The sequence below is a fragment of the Triticum aestivum genome, chromosome 3A (assembly GCF_018294505.1).
Source record: "Triticum aestivum cultivar Chinese Spring chromosome 3A, IWGSC CS RefSeq v2.1, whole genome shotgun sequence".
In the NCBI taxonomy this organism is placed as follows: Eukaryota; Viridiplantae; Streptophyta; class Magnoliopsida; order Poales; family Poaceae; genus Triticum; species Triticum aestivum.
The window spans coordinates 252,727,646-252,745,709 of NC_057800.1; the positions used below are offsets into that span (position 1 = coordinate 252,727,646).

At 45.0% G+C, this 18,064-nt stretch overlaps 1 protein-coding gene across 1 annotated transcript; it reads right to left on the minus strand.

Annotated features, from left to right (window-relative positions):
- Positions 1 to 14,036: 14,036 nt before the first annotated feature.
- On the minus strand, positions 14,037 to 15,451 carry LOC123061127 (uncharacterized). The gene is made up of 2 exons (XM_044484079.1): positions 14,574 to 15,451; positions 14,037 to 14,484 (listed from the first exon to the last, which is right to left on the minus strand). Exons 1-2 carry the CDS (start codon positions 15,388 to 15,390, stop codon positions 14,450 to 14,452), a joined length of 852 nt encoding a protein of 283 aa, XP_044340014.1. The 5' UTR covers positions 15,391 to 15,451; the 3' UTR covers positions 14,037 to 14,449.
- Between the last annotated feature and the right edge of the window lie 2,613 nt (positions 15,452 to 18,064).

The window sequence follows — 18,064 nt, forward strand, 5'->3', positions numbered from 1 at the left end:
ATAGCATAATTAATCATGTCAATACAACAAAGAGGAGAGCTTAGATTTATGGGCATGTATGAGTCTTAACGCTTATGATGCAGCCCGAGGCTTAGTGCGGGGGCGTCGCACCGGACTGCCGTCGACGTCCCATGCGGAGCTGCCCACGAGCGGGCCTTTCCCCTTCTTGGGCACCTCCGCCTCCAGAATTATGGAGGCCGCCCTCTTATTCCTCCCCCCATCAGGGGGAGATTCGCTCTCCTCCTCATCATCATCGTCATCGTCTTCGGCGACGGAGGATCGGGTCTTGTCTTCGGACGTCGCGTCTGAAGCGCCCTTGCGGCGGGGGCCACTCCGGACCCCCTTGGCCTTCCCTGTGGCCTTCTTTGCGGCGCCGTATAGGGCGCCGGCACCAGCATCTTCGCTAAACATGGGATGACTGGTTCTTCATGTAGCCCAGCCGGACACTGGATCCGCTTCGCCCTCTCCATCATGTCCTGAAGAAGCAATGATAATAAAAGCTTAGATATCATCCTTGAAACAAGCAAGTAGGGGATGCGTTAAAAATAACATACCTCTTTGGCGAGGTGGTTAATGTCGTTCCCGCAGTCCGAATCTATGGCCGGCGGTGTCTCGTTGCCCTTGAAGAGAAACTTCCAGGTGTCTTCGTGAGTGGTTTCGAAGAGCCTCTTTAGGGTATGGTGCTTCTTCGGATTGAACTCCCATAGAGGGAGGCTTTGTCTTTGGCACGGTAGAATTCGGCGAACTAGCATCACCTGGATTATATCGACAAGTTTGATATCCTTGTCCACCATGCTTTGAACGCGCGTCTGCAGCGCTATCAGCTCATCTGGCAAACACCAATTCGGGCTCTTCTCGACCTAGGAGGTGAGCCGCATGGAAGGGCCGGAGTTGAATTCGGCAGCTGTGGCTTAGGTGGCGTTGCGGGGTTCTGTGATGTAGAACCACTGTTTCTGCCATTCCTTTACAGTCTCCATGAAAGTGCCTTTCGGCCAGGAGACATTGGTCAGCTTACTCGCCATGGCTCCTCCGCACTCCGCGTGCTGGTCATCCACCACCTTCGGCTTCACGTTGAAGACCTTGAGCCACAGCCCGAAGTGGGGTTGGATGCGGAGGAAGGCCTCACACACGACGATGAACACCAAGATGTTGAGGAAAGAGTTCAGGGATAGATCATGGAAGTCTATCTCGTAATTGTACATCAGCCCGCAGACGAAAGGGTGGAGTGGAAACCCTATCCCGCGGAGGAAATGAGGGATGAATACCACCCTCTAGTTGGGCTTCGGCGTGGGGACGACTTGCCCCTGGGCTGGAAGACGGTGGGCGATTTCCTTCGCCAAGTACCCAGCCGCCCGAAGCTCAGTAATGTCCTTCTCCTTGACGGAGGAGACCATCCACTTGCCTTGGCCTTCGGATCCGGACATGGTTGAGTGCTAGCTTGAGTGGGAAGAAGATGAGAACTTGGGCGCTGGAGCTCAAGAGTGGAAGGGAAGAGGAAGAGAGAAGGCGTGGGAGAAGAAGGTGCAGGAAATATGCCCTAGAGGCAATAATAAAGTTATTATTTATTTCCTTATATCATGATAAATGTTTATTATTCATGCTAGAATTGTATTAACCGGAAACATAATACATGTGTGAATACATAGACAAACAAAGTGTCACTAGTGTGCCTCTTCTTGACTAGCTCATTAATCAAAGATGGTTATGTTTCCTAACCATGAACAATGAGTTGTTATTTGATTAACAGGATCACATCATTAAGTGAATGATCTGATTGACATGACACATTCCATTAGCTTAGCACCCGATCGTTTAGTATGTTGCTATTGCTTTCTTCATGACTTATACATGTTCCTATGACTATGAGATTATGCAACTCCCATTTGCCGGAGGAACACTTTGTGTGCTACCAAACGTCACAACATAACTGGGTGATTATAAAGGAGCTCTACAGGTGTCTCCAAAGGTACATGTTGGGTTGGCGTATTTCGAGATTAGGATTTGTCACTTCGATTGTCGGAGGGGTATCTCTGAGCCCTCTCGGTAATGCACATCACTTAAGCCTTGCAAGCATTGCAACTAATGAGTTAGTTGCGGGATGATGTATTACAAACGAGTAAAGAGACTTGCCGGTAACGAGATTGAACTAGGTATTGAGGTACCGACGATCGAATCTCGGGTAAGTAACATACCGATGACAAAGGGAACAACGTATGTTGTTATGCGGTCTGACCTATAAAGATCTTCGTAGAATATGTAGGAGCCAATATGAGCATCCAGGTTCCGCTATTGGTTATTGACCGGAGACATGTCTCGGTCATGTCTACATTGTTCTCGAACCCGTAGGGTCCGCACGCTTAAGGTTACGATGACAGTTATATTATGAGTTTATGCATTTTGATGTACCGAAGGTTGTTTGGAGTCCCGGATGTGAACACGAACATGACGAGGAGTCTCGAAATGGTCGAGACATAAAGATTTATATATTGGAAGCCTATGTTTGGATATCGGAAGTGTTTCGGGTGAAATCGGGATTTTACCAGAGTACCGGGAGGTTACCGGAACCCCCCGGGAGCTATATGGGACATAGTGGGCCTTAGTGGAAAAGAGAAGGGGCAGCCCAAGATGGGTCGCACGCCCCTCCCCTCCCTTGGTCCGAATAGGACAAGGAGAGGCGGCCGGGCCCCCTCTCTCTTTTCCCCCCTCCGCGAATCCTATTCCAACTAGGATTGGGGGGGGGATCCTACTCCCAGAGGGAGTAGGACTGTCCTGGCGCCCCTCTCCTAGGTTGCCCCCCCACCCCTTTAGTCCTTTATATACGGAGGCAGGGGCACCCCAGAGACACACAAGTTGATCCACGTGATCATATTCTTAGCCGTGTGCGGCACCCCCTTCCACCATAGTCCTCGATAATATTGTAGCGGTGCTTAGGCGAAGCCCTGCGACAGTAGTACATCAAGATCATCACCACGCCGTTGTGCTGACGGAACTCTTCCCCGACACTTTGCTGGATCGGAATCCGGGGATCGTCATCGAGCTGAACGTGTGCTAGAACTCGGAGGTGCCGTAGTTTTGGTGCTTGATCGGTCGGGCTGTGGAGACGTATGACTACATCAACCAAACACTTCCGTTATCGATCTACAAGGTATGTAGATCACACTCTCCCCTCGTTGCTATGCATCATCATGATCTTGCGTGTGCGTAGGAATTTTTTTGAAATTACTACGTTCCCCAATAGAAGGGGGAATCCTTATCCCCTTATAAAGGCAGTGAATATCAAACGCCTCCCCACTCACCCTAAAACTCGCCTATTCCCAAGAGCTGCTTTGACAAGACGTGCCAATGGAAACCGCATCTCGAAACGTGGAACGACGGACAAAAATGGTTCGGTATAGTGACCGAACAGATGTGATGTCATCTTGCAAAAAGTTGTCAGCATATGGGAATAGTGAAATACTATATTCCGTGCGGTTGTGTGTGGTACTTGTGTTGCAGATCTGGACACCTTCGTTTCAGCCGAAGACTATCCTGGAGTATTCGGAAAGTAGAACCCGCCTTGCAATGCCAAAGACAATTTGCGCGTCGGACACATCGTCATTGAAGCCTGGTTCAGGGGCTACCGAGGGAGTGCTGGACTAAGGGGTCCTCGGGTGTTCAATCTATTGGATATGGGCCGAACTGATGGGCCGTAAGGGACACAAAGACCAAAGACTCCACCCATGTCCGGATAGGACTCTCCTTGGCGACCAACTATGAAGATTCATTTCTCTATAACCGACATTGTGTAACCCTAGATCCCTCCTGTGTCTATATAAACCGGAGGGCTAGGTCCGTAGATAGGCGGAATCCTTATAATCATAGCCAGGTTAGACTCTTAGGGTTTAGCCATTATGATCTCGTGGTAGACCAACTCTTGTAATACTCATACCCATATTCATCAAGATCAATCAAGCAGGGCGTAGGGTATTACCTCTATAGAGAGGGCCCGAACCTGGGTAAAACATTGTGTTCCCTGTCTCCTGTTACCATCGATCCTAGACGCACAGTTCGGGACCCCCTACCCGAGATCCGCCTGTTTTGACACCGACACTTATATCGATATCTCACCCAAAACTTGAAAACTTCAATCACACAAAACTTAACGGAACTTCGTGAGATAGGTTAGTATGATAAAGAGCAAATCATTTCACTTTGGTACTATCAAAGACAAGATTAATAATTGTTTCCACACAATGCCTACCGTAGCATATCATTTCCACAATTTATATTGAGCAATATAAGCCATAGAAACTAGAAAACAAACAAACTCTAAATTGAAAAAAAATCTGTCAAAAACAAAATAGTCTGTAGTAATCTGTACTCCAACCATACTTCTGTTACTTCAACAATTCTAAAAAATTAGGAAATCCTGGGAAATTTGTCTATTAATCTTTTGCAAAAAGAATCAGCATTTTATCACGCTTCTGTTAAAAATGAGAATTGTTTTCCTAAGCGCAAAAGTTTTTGTTTCTCAGCAAGATCAAATCGACTATCACCGTAAGCCATCCCAAATGTCTTACTTGGCACTTTATTGAAATGAAAGCAATAAAACATGATTACTAGAGTAGCATAATCATGTGAACATACAAAAAAGTAGGTAAAAGTGTTGGGTTGTCTCCCAACAAGCGCTTTTCTTTTATGCCTTTTTAGCTAGGCATGATGATTTCAATGATGCTCACATAAAAGATAAGAATTGAAACATAAAGAGAGCATTATTAAGCACATGACAAGAACATTTAAGTCTAACCCACTTCCTATGCATAGGGATTTTGTGATCAAACAATTTATGGGAACAAGAATCAACTAGCATAGGAAGGCAAAATAAGCACAACTTCAAGATTTTCAACACATAGAGAGGAAACTTGATATTATTGCAATTTCTACAAGCATAAGTTCCTCCCTCAAAATAATTTTCAGTAGCATCATGGATGAATTCGATAATATAGCTATAACATAAAGCATTCTTTTCATGATTCACAAGCATAGAAATTTTATTACTCTCCACATAAGCAAATGTATTCTCATCAATAATTGTGGGAGCAAACTCAACAAAATAACTCTTATGTGATTGGAAATTAAAATCATGATGACATGTTTCATGTTTATAATTATTCAATATAGCATACATGTCATCACTATAATCATCATATATAGGAAATTTGTTGTCATAATCAATTGCAACCTCCTCCAAACACTGGTATGCGTCGGTCCTAAACAAACGGTTTTTTACCCCTTTCCGCGATGGCATTTGGAACCATCGCCAAGTGAGTGTGGGCGATAGGGGGTCCTTCCCACACGACCCAGAAACCGTTGGGGATATGCCCTCCTAGCACACACGCTCGGCAAAATGAGGTTGTGTGCGACCGGCGAGCACTCAAATACAGAAATACGTATAGTAATGCTCAAAAAAATACAATTATACAGGCAAAATCATTTCTGGTCATAAGTACATCCCACACAGTCAGTCACCACTAAACGTTTCCGTTCGTATATACATCCCACACAGTCACTACAAGGAAACTGTTTGCGCAAGGTGGTGTAACACAAACAGTTTTGAAGAGAATGTCATGTGTGATTGTTCATTGATCCAACACGGGTTATTCCTAGAAACTATGTGCGTTGCCTTAGGTCATCGCCCACGGTGTTTTCTCATTAACCGTTTACAATAAGAAAACCCAATTAGCAAGCTAATTGGCCAATTAGTAGGCTAATTGGCATATTATTAATAATCCATTTACTAATCTATAATTGACATTCATATTAAGAACATAATATATTCCATTTCCATATTAAGGAAGCAGGATTTCATAATTGAAATACATCAGGTACAACATGATATAGCTTCAGCACTCAGCTACCCCATTACAAAACTGCACCAGCAGCAAGTTTCACATGCAACATCTAGAACCTTTCGAAATTAGCATCATAGATGGTACATAGAGAGATGCATATCATATGGAAAAATGTTGAAGCGCAAGGCTAATATTGAGCCTTCATTCATGTTGAAGGTCTTTGCAACTTTAGGCTAGTGCCTGTGGATGATTGACCGTCCATCCTTCGACCTCTTCAGGAACACTTCAATATTGAACCGTGGGTGTTGTATGAAAACTTTCCTCGCATCCTGACCACAGAGGTGGTTTGAGAGGTAATCATCAGTGAACCCTGAAAACAAGGATGTGCATACATATCTTCTCTATATTGGAAACGGGGCAAAGGAATAAAAAAGGCAAGGTATAATAGTTAGTACCATCCTGTAAACCTCGGTGCTTCCCATTGTTTCCTTGCAAGACATATAAGGTAGTTAGTCATCAGGTTAAGTAAGGGTTCGCATGCTATCAGTAAAATATTTTGATGAAAAATAAGCACATTGCAGATTCATCAGATTAATTCAAGCCACATGGAAAACCCATTTATCCAAACCAAGCATGATTAAGAACTAGGAAATATAGCACTTGTATATGTTTCTCATGTATTAAGTGCAGCCAAATTCGATTTATTCCTCACATGGTATACAATAAGAGAATGCAGCCACAACAATTGAACATCACATTGTAGAATTGAACCAATCAGATAACTAAACACCACGACAAATGAACCAAACGTTAATTGAGCACCACATTGCATAATATAACATACTCCTAATAAAAGATTAGACATTTAGCCAAACTAAGCATGCTTAACAACTTGGAAATATAGCAATTTTATTTGTTTCTCATGTATTTAGTATAGCCAAATTTGATTTATTCCTCACATGGTATACAATAAGAGAATGCAGCCACAACAATTGAACATCGCATTGCAGAATTGAACCAGGCAGTTAACCAAACACCACACCAAATGAACCAAACGTTAACTGAGCACCACATTGCACAATATAACATACTCCTAATAGAAGATCAGAAAGTTAACCAAACCAAGCATGCTTAACAAATTGGAAATATAGCAATTGTATTTGTTTCTCATGTATTTAGTACAACCAAATTCGATTTATTCCTCACATGGTATACAATAACAGAATGCAGACACATCAATTGAACATCGCATTGCATATTGAACCAAGCAGTTAACTAAACACCACAACAAGTGAACCAAGCCACAACAAATGAACCAAGCAGTTAACTAAACACCAATTGAACAATATAACATACTCCTAATAGAAGATAAGACAGTTAACCAAACCAAGCATTCTTAACAACTTGGAAATATTGCACCCTGAAGAATTGAACATCACATTTGCAGAATTAAACTAAGCAGTTAATTGAACACCACATTGCAAGACATATAGAACATATACACTATAGTAGAAGATTGCATGGTGAAAGTAGATAGAACAATTCACTAGAATTTTTTAAGGAAAGGCAGTAGCTAGCAAACTAAGCATGGGTCCTTATAGTGAGCTAATAAGACAAGCTACTCCTCATTGTCAGAGATATCGATGACGATTGGCTCCTTGGACATGGAAGAGGGCGAGGCCTCCGCATCGTGGGTGCCCTCGTTGTAGTGGTGAGTTGCCTGAGCCGCTCCGGGCACCAACCTGTTGCCCCTCGTGATGAGGTAAGCACGTGCACGCTGGGAAAACACCTCATAGTCTTCGTCGAAGGCACCAACGGTGGCCTCGAGAAAACCCCATGATCTGTCATTTAAAGCAGGCAACTGCATCCTGGGGTCAGCGCGCGAGGCGTCAATAGTGGCCTCGACGGCCAGGTGCTCCTCCAAGATCTGGGGGTCAGCACGAATGGCAGCCATCGCGACCTCATCCGCGTGTGCGGCCACAATTTGCTTCTCCGCTTCCAAATGCTCCTTGAGGTCTTGGCTATATTGCGTGCACCATGGCTTAGGCCGGCGCTTATTTAGTGGAGGGTTCAGTGATTTGGGTGGAAGGTGTCTGGCTCGCGCCGACGGTCGGGGCATGTGGGTTGTGGAAGGAGGAGGAGGATGTGGGTCGGGTGTGGATTACCTGCCTGGATAGGCGAGGTCGAGCAGCGTGAAGGAGGGTCGGCGGCGACGCTGCAAGCAAGGAGTGAAGGTTTCAACTTGGAAAGGAAGGTGGAAAGGGGGGAAATGTGGCTTTTGGTAAGGGGGAGGGCACGGGGAGGTAGATATTTTCGCGGAAGCCAAAAATTTGGAATCGCTTCAGCCAAAAAACTGGCACGCAAAGTATTATCAGACACAGTCCCTTATTCAAACACGGTGCGAAGATATTTTGTGTTGCATCTCACACGGTTGGTTATAATAAACTGTGTGGGATCTATTTGATTTTTCGTCTTGATTTAAAATACATAATGGGGTCACAACGGCCATGGAGAGTGTTTGAATTGCTAGACCTTTTATCTGCAGTGATCATAAAAGAATTAGAATTATTCAGGGTTCATTTGGACATTTTTATGCATTAAGTGTGTTTTCAATGCATTTATGTGCATAGTTCAATTTGAACTACATGCACATGCTCCAATGCATATAAATTGATTGAAAAATCAAATCTTTGTCCTTGGGTGCATGCTTAGGTCCCATGCAAGAAATGGGAATGAATGTCAAACACAATGCCACCATCACTCGGCCGCAAACATTGCCATACCTGGTTTTTAAATTTAGTAAATCCAAAACTCGTCTGAAATTCATGAAACTTGGCATGCTATCATGGAGAGGCATCAACATAGCATGGTAAAGTTTTTGTCCCATTTGGGGCAGGTTTGGGTATATGCTTCTCACAAACCAGAGCTTCTCACAACAAGCATGATTGTTTCGGTAGGGAACGCCCCAACTTTGGGGACGAAACGATATTCATTGCTTCTGATTGCTTTCAATTTTTTTCTCGTGTCAACATAGAACAACAGGAGTGTTGTACTATTTTTTGTGATTTTTGGGGTTCGTTTGGACATTTGTATGCATTAAGTGAGTTTTCAATGCATTTATGTGCATAATTGAAATTTGAACTACATGCACATGCTCCGGTGCATATAAATTGGTTCAAAAAACAAATATTTGTCCTCGGGTGCATGCTTAGGTCACATGCAAGAAATGGAAATGAATGTCAAGCACCGTGCCACTGTCACTCGGCCGCAAACATTGAGATACATGGTTTTTAAATTCTAGTAAATCCAAAACTTGTATGAAATTCATGAAACTTGGCATGCTATCATGGAGCGGCATCAACATGCCATGGTAAAGTTTTTGTCCTATTTAGGGCAGGTTTGGGTATATGCTTCTCCCAAACCAGAGCTTCTCACAACAAGCATGATGGTTTCAGTAGGGAACACCACAACTTTGGGGGCGAAACGATATCCATTGCCTCTAATTGCTTTCAAATTTTCTTGTCGTGTCAATATAGAACAATAGGAGTGTTGTGTTATTTTTTGTGATTTTTCGGGGTTCGTTTGGACATTTTTATGCATTGAGCTTTCAATGCATTTATGCGCGTAATTCAAATTTGAACTACATGCACGTGCTCCGGTGCATATAAATTGGTTGAAATATCAAATGTTTGGTCCTTGGGTGCATGCTTAGGTCCCATGCAAAAAATGGGAATGAATGTCAAGCACCATGCCACCGTCACTCGGCCACAAACATCAAGATACCTGGTTTTTAAATTCTAGTAAATCCAAAACTTGTCTGAAATTCATGAAACTTGGCATGCTATCATGGAGCGGCATCAACATGTCGTGGTAAAGTTTTTGTCCCATTTGGGGCAGGTTTGGGTATATGCTTCTCACAAACCAGAGCTTCTCGCAACAAGCATGATGGTTTCAGTAGGGAGTGCCACAACTTTGGGGGCGAAACGATATCCATTGCCTCTAATTGCTTTCAGATTTTTTCTCATGTCAACATAGAACAACAGGAGTGTTGTGTTATTTTTTGTGATTTTTCGGGGTTCGTTTGGACATTTTTATGCATTAAGTGAGTTTTCAATGCATTTATGTGCATAATTCAAATTTAAACTATAGGCACATGCTCCGGTGCATATAAATTGTTTAAAAAAATCAAATCTTTGGTCCTTGGGTGCATGCTTAGGTCCCATGCAAGAAATGAGAATAAATGTCAAGCACAATGCCACCATCACTCGGCCGCAAACATTGAGATACATGGGTTATAAATTCTAGTAAATCCAAAACTCGTCTGGAATTCATGAAACTTGGCATGCTATCATGGAGCGGCATCAACATGTCATGGTAAAGTTTTTGTCCCATTTGGGGTAGGTTTGGGTATATGCTTCTCACAAACCAGAGCTTTTCAAAACAAGCATGATGGTTTTGGTAGGGAACACACAACTTTGGGGGCGAAACAATATCCATTGCCTCTAATTGCTTTCAGATTTTTTCTCCTATCAACATAGAACAACATGAGTGTTGTGTTATTTTTTGTGATTTTTCGGGGTTCGTTTGGACATTTTTATGCATTAAGTGAGTTTTCAATGCATTTATGTGCATAATTCAAATTTGAACTACATGCACATGCTCCGGTGCATATAAATTGGTTGGAAAATCAAATCTTTGGTCCTTGGGTGCATGCTTAGGTCCCATGCAAGAAATGGGAATGAATGTCAAGCACCGTGCCACCGTCACTCGGCCACAAACATTGAGATACCTGGTTTTTAAATTCTAGTAAATCCAAAACTCGTCTGAAATTCATGAAACTTGGCATGCTATCAAGCAGCGGCATCAACATCACGTGGTAAAGTTTTTGTCCCATTTGGGGCAGGCTTGGGTATATACTTCTCACAAACCAGAGGTTCTCACAACAAGCATGATGGTTTCGGTAGGGAACGTCCCAACTTTTGGGGCGAAACGATATCCATTGCCTTTTATTGATTTCAAATTCTTTTCTCGTGTCAACATAGAACAACAGGAGTGTTGTGTTATTTTTGTGATTTTTTGGGGTTCGTTTGGACATTTTTATGCATTAAGTGAGTTTTCAATGCATTTATGTGCATAATTCAAATTTGAACTACATGCACATACTCCAATGCATATAAATTGGTTGAAAAATCAAATCTTTCGTCCTTGGGTGGATGCTTAGGTCCCATGCAAGAAATGGGAATGAATGTCATACACCCTGCCACTGTCACTCGGCCGCAAACATTGAGATACCTGGTTTTTAAATTCTAGTAAATCCAAAACTCGTCTGAAATTCATGAAACTTGGCATGCTATCATGGAGGGGCATCAACATGCCATGGTAAAGTGTTTATCCCATTTGGGGCAGGTTTGGGTATATGCTTCTCACAAACCAGAGCTTCTCACAACAAGCATGATGGTTTCAGATAGAACACCCGTATGCAAAGTGAGAGCCGGATTTGTGCATCTCTTGAACACAAACGGTTCTTTTGGTTAACCCGTGTGTATCACTAGTGGGGCGGCACAATACTATTTGATTTGACAGCGGGCGGCGTAGTTCCCGATACGGCTTTAATGCAGACGAGGGAGAGGGTAGCAGTTCCCGAAATGTTGAACAACCAATGATGCATCCTCCTTCAATTAGCATCGTGTGAATACATGAGGGAAGTAATGGGAGGACCGGGAAAAGTGGCAGCACGATGTGAATGCAACGCAGTTTGCACTCATATAAAGGCACCCCTCCATTCCAATGCATTTACCACATCGTACATACCTAAGCATTTGCCTAAGCACCTACACTAATAAGTGCAGAAGTGCCCACTCTAGACCCATAGCGGCGATGCGCGCGAGTAGCCAGCGGCTGTGCCAGATGGTCCACGATGCCGGCCTACGGCATGGCACCGTGGATCGTCTCCATACGATGTTGGCGACCGGCTGGTGGATGGCCGCCGTCGACGCCAGCTACGACTCTCAGTTGGACCAGATGATCGTTCGCAGCACCAACAGGTTCACCGTCGTCAAGAAGCTCGCGGACGACATCGCCGTACTCCTCCAGCCCGCGTGCTCGGGCTCCTCATTGCCTGCCACCCAAATCGGCCTCCATGGTCGGAACCTCTTTGAAGCACTGGTGGCCCTGCGACTGCCCGCCAACGCCACGAACAATGTCCACCTGGAGGTTGCGCTCGCCACGAGGCACCTCACCCTACAAGAAACCGTCGACCTACACATCCATGTGTACGAAGGAATCGTGTACATAAGTATCTACAAGGCCAGTGAGGACGCTACGACGTTGGCCTTCTTCAGCCGGCTGGAAGCCTTGGATGACTTAGTTGAGAAGCACCTTGACCTCGCCACACAAGCCGCCGCTCCTTAGCCGCCGGTCGGTGGCCCGGCCGGTGCACTAGGTTGAGGAGGAGGAGGTAGTACATTGATGGACGCATCTTTCTTCTTGCCTCCTGTAACCACCACTGTGATCGCATCATCGTGGCCTTAATTCTTATTTTGCTATTGCATTCTCGTTCCAGTCAATACAGACATGTGCGATCCCTTTGCTCAATACAGACATGTATGTTCCAGTCTTATTTTGATTGGCTTGAATGAAGGTCAATCCCGTCGTTGGGCGCCGCAGCGTGATGTGCTCATCGTTAGGCGCTGCGGCGCGCTCTGCTCGCGTTCGTCGGCGCGCTCGGCTTGTGGACAGCTTTTCCTTGCGTGTTTAACTGCTATATGCACACGCAAGAAAAAGCCGGTCTATTCTGATAATATTATCAGAATAGTTATTCTGATAACACTTCCACACTGCACTCTTAACGCAAGTGCACATCATTGTTTGAACCAAGTGTGCTGCAGTACTGAGGCGAGTGAACTTCCCATGGCAAAAAACTACACGCAGTGTTTTTCTGGCACTGTTTTCGCTCTAGTTTTTTAACTGTTTGTTGGAACGAGGCGTGTAATATATCGTTGAAAAGCTATGGATTAGGCGCAAATTCGCCATGTTGAATACTTTTCGAGATTCCTCACGGTTTAAGAGCGTTTTTTCGCATTTGTTTCTAAAATGCTCGTCGGAATGAAGCAAATGATACACCATTGGATAGATATCGTCGAGGCGCATCTTTTTCATATCTATTTCTTTCTCTAATTCGTTACGGTTTAAGAGCAGTTTCAAATTTACTAAATCACGAAATTCTGTTTTTCAATTTTTTTCAAATTTTCGGTACTGTTTTTGCTCTAGTTTTTTAACCGTTTGTCGAAACAAGGCGTGTAATATGTCATTGGAAAGCTATGGACAAGGCGCAACTTTCATATGTAGAAATGGTTTTGAGATTCCTTACAGTTTTAAGTTAATTTTGAAAATCGTGTGGCAGACGACAAGTGGCAGCCGCCGTTTTTCGCGAAATTTTTACAAATCGGTCGTCGAAATGATTCAAATGATATGACGTTAGAAAGATATCGACGAGACGCAACTTTTTCCGTAGAACACTCTCTCTAATTCCTTACGGTTTAAGAACAGTTTTAAATTTACCGAAATGCGGACACTCTGTTTTTCGCGACACCCAAATCGACATGCGTACTTCATCCGACTGAAAATCGTACTGCAACCGACGAAAAACCGCATTGCATCGGACGTGTTAGAGAACTGCATGGTTTATTTTATTCAAAAATAATTTTTTTAAGGACGAGAAAGTAGAGTGCACTTCACATCGGGTGTAAATGAACCACAACGCTATCAAAAAGTGAACCGCATTACTTTTCTTCGCTTCCATAACATTTTTTTCTTTTTGCACTTATGAGATGAACAACATCAGAAGCCGCGATCGCACTGCTTTCGAACTGAAAACCGCACTGCATCAGACGGTCAAGTGAACTTCATGATTTCTTTTGTGGAACGTAATTTTTAAAGACAAGCTAGTGAACCGCAACAATATTGAGAAGTGAAACACATTTTCTTATCGTGTGCGTGACATTTTTCTGCACTTCACAACGGTAGTAAGTGAACCGCAACACCATCGAAAGTGAACCACATTACATTTTTTTGCGTAGTTTTTGTGTTTTTACTTTGATCTAAATGAACCTCAACACTCTAAAAAATGAGCCGCAAGCACTCTGGAAAGTGAACCGCACTACTCTTTTTAGTTTTTAAAACTTCTTTAATGAACACAATGTAAACTTTTTGCAATTATATTTTTTAAAATGAAGTGTACTTCAAAGTCATTCAGAGTGGACTTTATTAAAGAGCGGAGTGCACTGCATTTGTCTTTTTCTTTTTTCTCTACGTGCACTGCATATATATATTTTGGGTTAATAATGGAATTAGACGACAATTTTTGTGGGCACGGTACATATTAGACACAAGCATTCATGCACATCCACATCCATTTTTTCTACTCTCATTTCCTATTTGCGTCAATCTGCAAGGACTGAAAGAGAGTTTTTTCAGTAAACCACACACTGAACGACCCCAAGGTGCAGCACCAGCCGGCACCACAGAGAGAAAGGAAGAGCGATAGGAGGAAGCCAGGAAGGGCACCACGGTGGAAATGACATGCTGCAGTGGGCTGCTCCACCGCCATCTGCTTGGAGTCACGGCGCCACCGACAGCCATGGGCGGCCTCCACCTGCAAAATACCAGAGGCACAGTGTGAAAGCGGACCTGATGGTCAGGGAGTCGCCAATTTACATGCCAACTCCGGCAAGCACCGCACACCTGCGCTAGTGGACCGCACACAAGCATGCGCCGCACTACATGAACGCACCATCCGACTACACGGACTGGCCGGCCGAACTGCGCACAAGCTGGGGTGGAGCTCCTCCTTCCTTTTCCACGGCGGCAGCCGCGCGTCAGAGTAGCAGTGGTGCCTGCAGGGGACAGCAACAGAGCTCCAGGGAGGAGAATCCACGATGAGGAGCTCCCGAGGGTCGTGGCTTGGCGCTGGGGCGGCCGCTGGCGAGGGGCATTGGATCCGGGCGTCGGGCGTCCCTGGACGTGGTCGGCGAAGGCGGGGATCGATGGATCCCACCAGATCGGCCCGTGGCGGTGTTGTACATGGGAGGCGGCTGTGGTCGGGGGCTGCCCACACCCGACCCCGATGAAGCACAGGGATTTGGGCACCACCGCCAGCCCACACTCGGCCGGCGACAGATCCGGGCACCACCGCCTGCCCGCGCATGGGCAACGACGAAAATTGAACCACCAGCGGCATCCTACGAATGGTCGGTGACGGATCTAGGCACCGCCGCCGCCACAAGATGCAGTCTCGACCGCCGCGCCCTGTGGTCTGCTTCGTTGCGCCGCCGGTGGATCTAAGGCGCCCGTGCAGTACACTGCGTGGGTGCACGCAGCAAGCCGGCGGGTGGGAAGGTTGGTCGGGGGCGGAGCGCCGTAGCACGGTGGGGCTCGTCGAAGTGGGCTTGGAGGAAGATGGGATGGTGCGGTGGCTTGCTGGGAGGGCGTGGCGGAGGGAGGTGGGACGGCAAGGCAAAGGTGGAGGGGATAGGAGCGGGGGCCGTCGAGGCGTTGGCATGGGTGCGTGGGGTGGGTTCGTTTTCTTTTGTGTGTGTGTGCGTTTGCAGATGGTTCGGCTAGCTCCATGGGTGCATGTCGGGAGGTGTTATCAGAATAAACGGAAATATATATATATATATATATATATATATATATGGTTGCTCGCCGTTAAGGCGACCGCAGAGCGCTCTGCTCGTGTCTCTCCGCGCGCGCTCTGCGAACGGTTGGGCGTGTGCATGATCACGTCGGGGCCCCGTATGCATGCAGTTGCGCCGCGCATGTTGCCATGCGATGCAGTTACGTGCGGCACGTTGGAGTTACACACTGCAAATTAAAACCGCCATCAGGGCCTGCCGATATTCCGAGCCGTCCGGCTTCCCCTTTAATTCCCGCGGTCATTATAACCTTAGTCTCTTCAACCTTTCAATCGCGCCCCACAACACAATAAGCACACCCATGACGACACATAGAGAGGGGATGTCCGGCGGCGCTTCAATGGAGTTCGGCGAGCTTAGAGTGGAGACTCACGCGAGGGAGACGGATCTCTCGGTGGTGTACACCATCGACCCGGCCGTGGTGGACGACTACATCAACAGCGTTGAGCAGTTGCTTGCTGGAGACAAGTACAAGGGGTCGGCATCGACCTCCAGTACACCGCCGGTCGTCCCGGCATATATCAGAAGGTTACCGTCGCCCAGTTGTGCGTGCGCCATCATGTCCTCATCTACCACTACTGCATGGCCACAGAGCCTTGCGACTGTTTCACAGGTTTGTCAATAGCACCAACAACAAGTTTGCCACGGTGGATATCAAAGACGATGTAAAAGCGCTCAGTGTTACGGGCTTGGCCTGCAAGAACCTTGTCGAAATCTGTGACCACTACAGGGTCTAGGGCAGCATGAAGCAGGACTCCCTGGTCGAACTCTCCTCGGCCATCATCGACCCCTACTATGAAAAGATGAAGCAGGATGCCCAAAGAACAAGTCATGTATCCTGGCACAAGGCCTGGATGCGGCAACTAGATGAACCTCACCTCAGGTTCGCGACCAAGAGCATGTACACATGCTACCAAATGCACAGGCGGATCGTTGACATGAGGAAGTGTCTCGTTACCCAAATCGACAAGCCCGGATCGATCCACATGAAGAGCAAGCGTCACAAGAAGTAGATAATGATCAGATGATCATTTATGCTAGTTAATCATGCATGTAATATATAGTTTACTTTGTTGGTGTGTGTGGAAATGTCATGTGTGTAGTAGCCACCTATGTAATTATGCATGTAATAGTTTACTTTGGTGTGTGCAAATGCCATGGTTGTAGTAGCCACCTATGTAAGTGGTTGTTTAATTTGGTTATGCAAGCATGTCCTTATAAGTGTGTGTGTGTGTGTGTGTGTATGTGTGTGTGTGTGTATGTGTTGTTGTTCTGTATGCAATCCTATCGCATAACACACATGTCTTATTAGTAGCAACCGTCTGTGTTCTTATCGGTCTACAAACAAATTTCTGATTACAGACCTGTTTGCCGCGTATCACACACATCTTGTTAAGTTGAACCATTTCTGTTCTCATGTCTCAACGCAAACAGTTCATCCGAGTGAACCGCATGTCGTATATCGCACACACCTTTGATCTGGCTGACCGTTTTTTTTGTGTTGCCTAATCACAAACAGTTCATCCGAGTGAACCGTATGATGTGTATCGCACATGCCTCCATCTGGCTGCCCATTTATTTTGTTCCTCCTCATCGCAAACAGTTCATTGAACTGAACCGTATGCCCTTCATCGCACATGCAACTAAAACCTGAACCGTGTTTGATGCATCTGTCAACGCAAATGTTTTACACATTTCTGACGGTTTTCATACAGCACCGTTTGCGTTTATGGCATCGCACACAGTTTCTCGAAGGGTCTCTGATCGTATTGTCGCGTTAGCAGCATCCTGCAGTAGTGAAAATAGTGGATTCATCATTAAATAAAGTCACGACCTCTCCAAATCCACTTTCATCAATATAATCATCATAAATAGGAGACATGCAATTATCATAATAATTTTTCTCATCAAAACTTGGGGGACTACAAATATCATATTCATCAAATATAGCATCCCCAAACTTGTAGCTTTGCATATCATTAGCATCATGGATATTCAAAGAATTCATACTAACAACATTGCAATTATGCTCATCATTCAAATATTTTGTGCCAAACATTTTATTGACTTCTTCTTCTAACAATTTAGCACAATTTTTCGAACCATCATTTTTAAGAAAAATATTATAAAGATGATCAATAATATGATGCAACCTCAATTCCATTTTTTTTACTTTTCTTTTTACAAACCAAACTAGTGATAAAACAAGAAACTAAAAGATTCAATTGCAAGATCTAAAGATATACCTTCAAGCACTCACCTCCCGGCAACGGCGCCAGAAAAGAGCTTGATGTCTACTATGCAACTTTATTCTTGTAGACACGTGTTGGGCCTCCAAGCGCAGAGTTTTGTAGGACAGTAGCAATTTTCCCTCAAGTGGATGACCTAAGGTTTATCAATCCGTGAGAGGTGTGGGATGAAGATGGTCTCCCTCAAACGACCCTGCAACCAAATACAAGAAATCTCTCGTGTCCCCAACACACCCCATACAATGGCAAATTGTATAGGTGCACTAGTACGGTGACGAGATGGTGATAA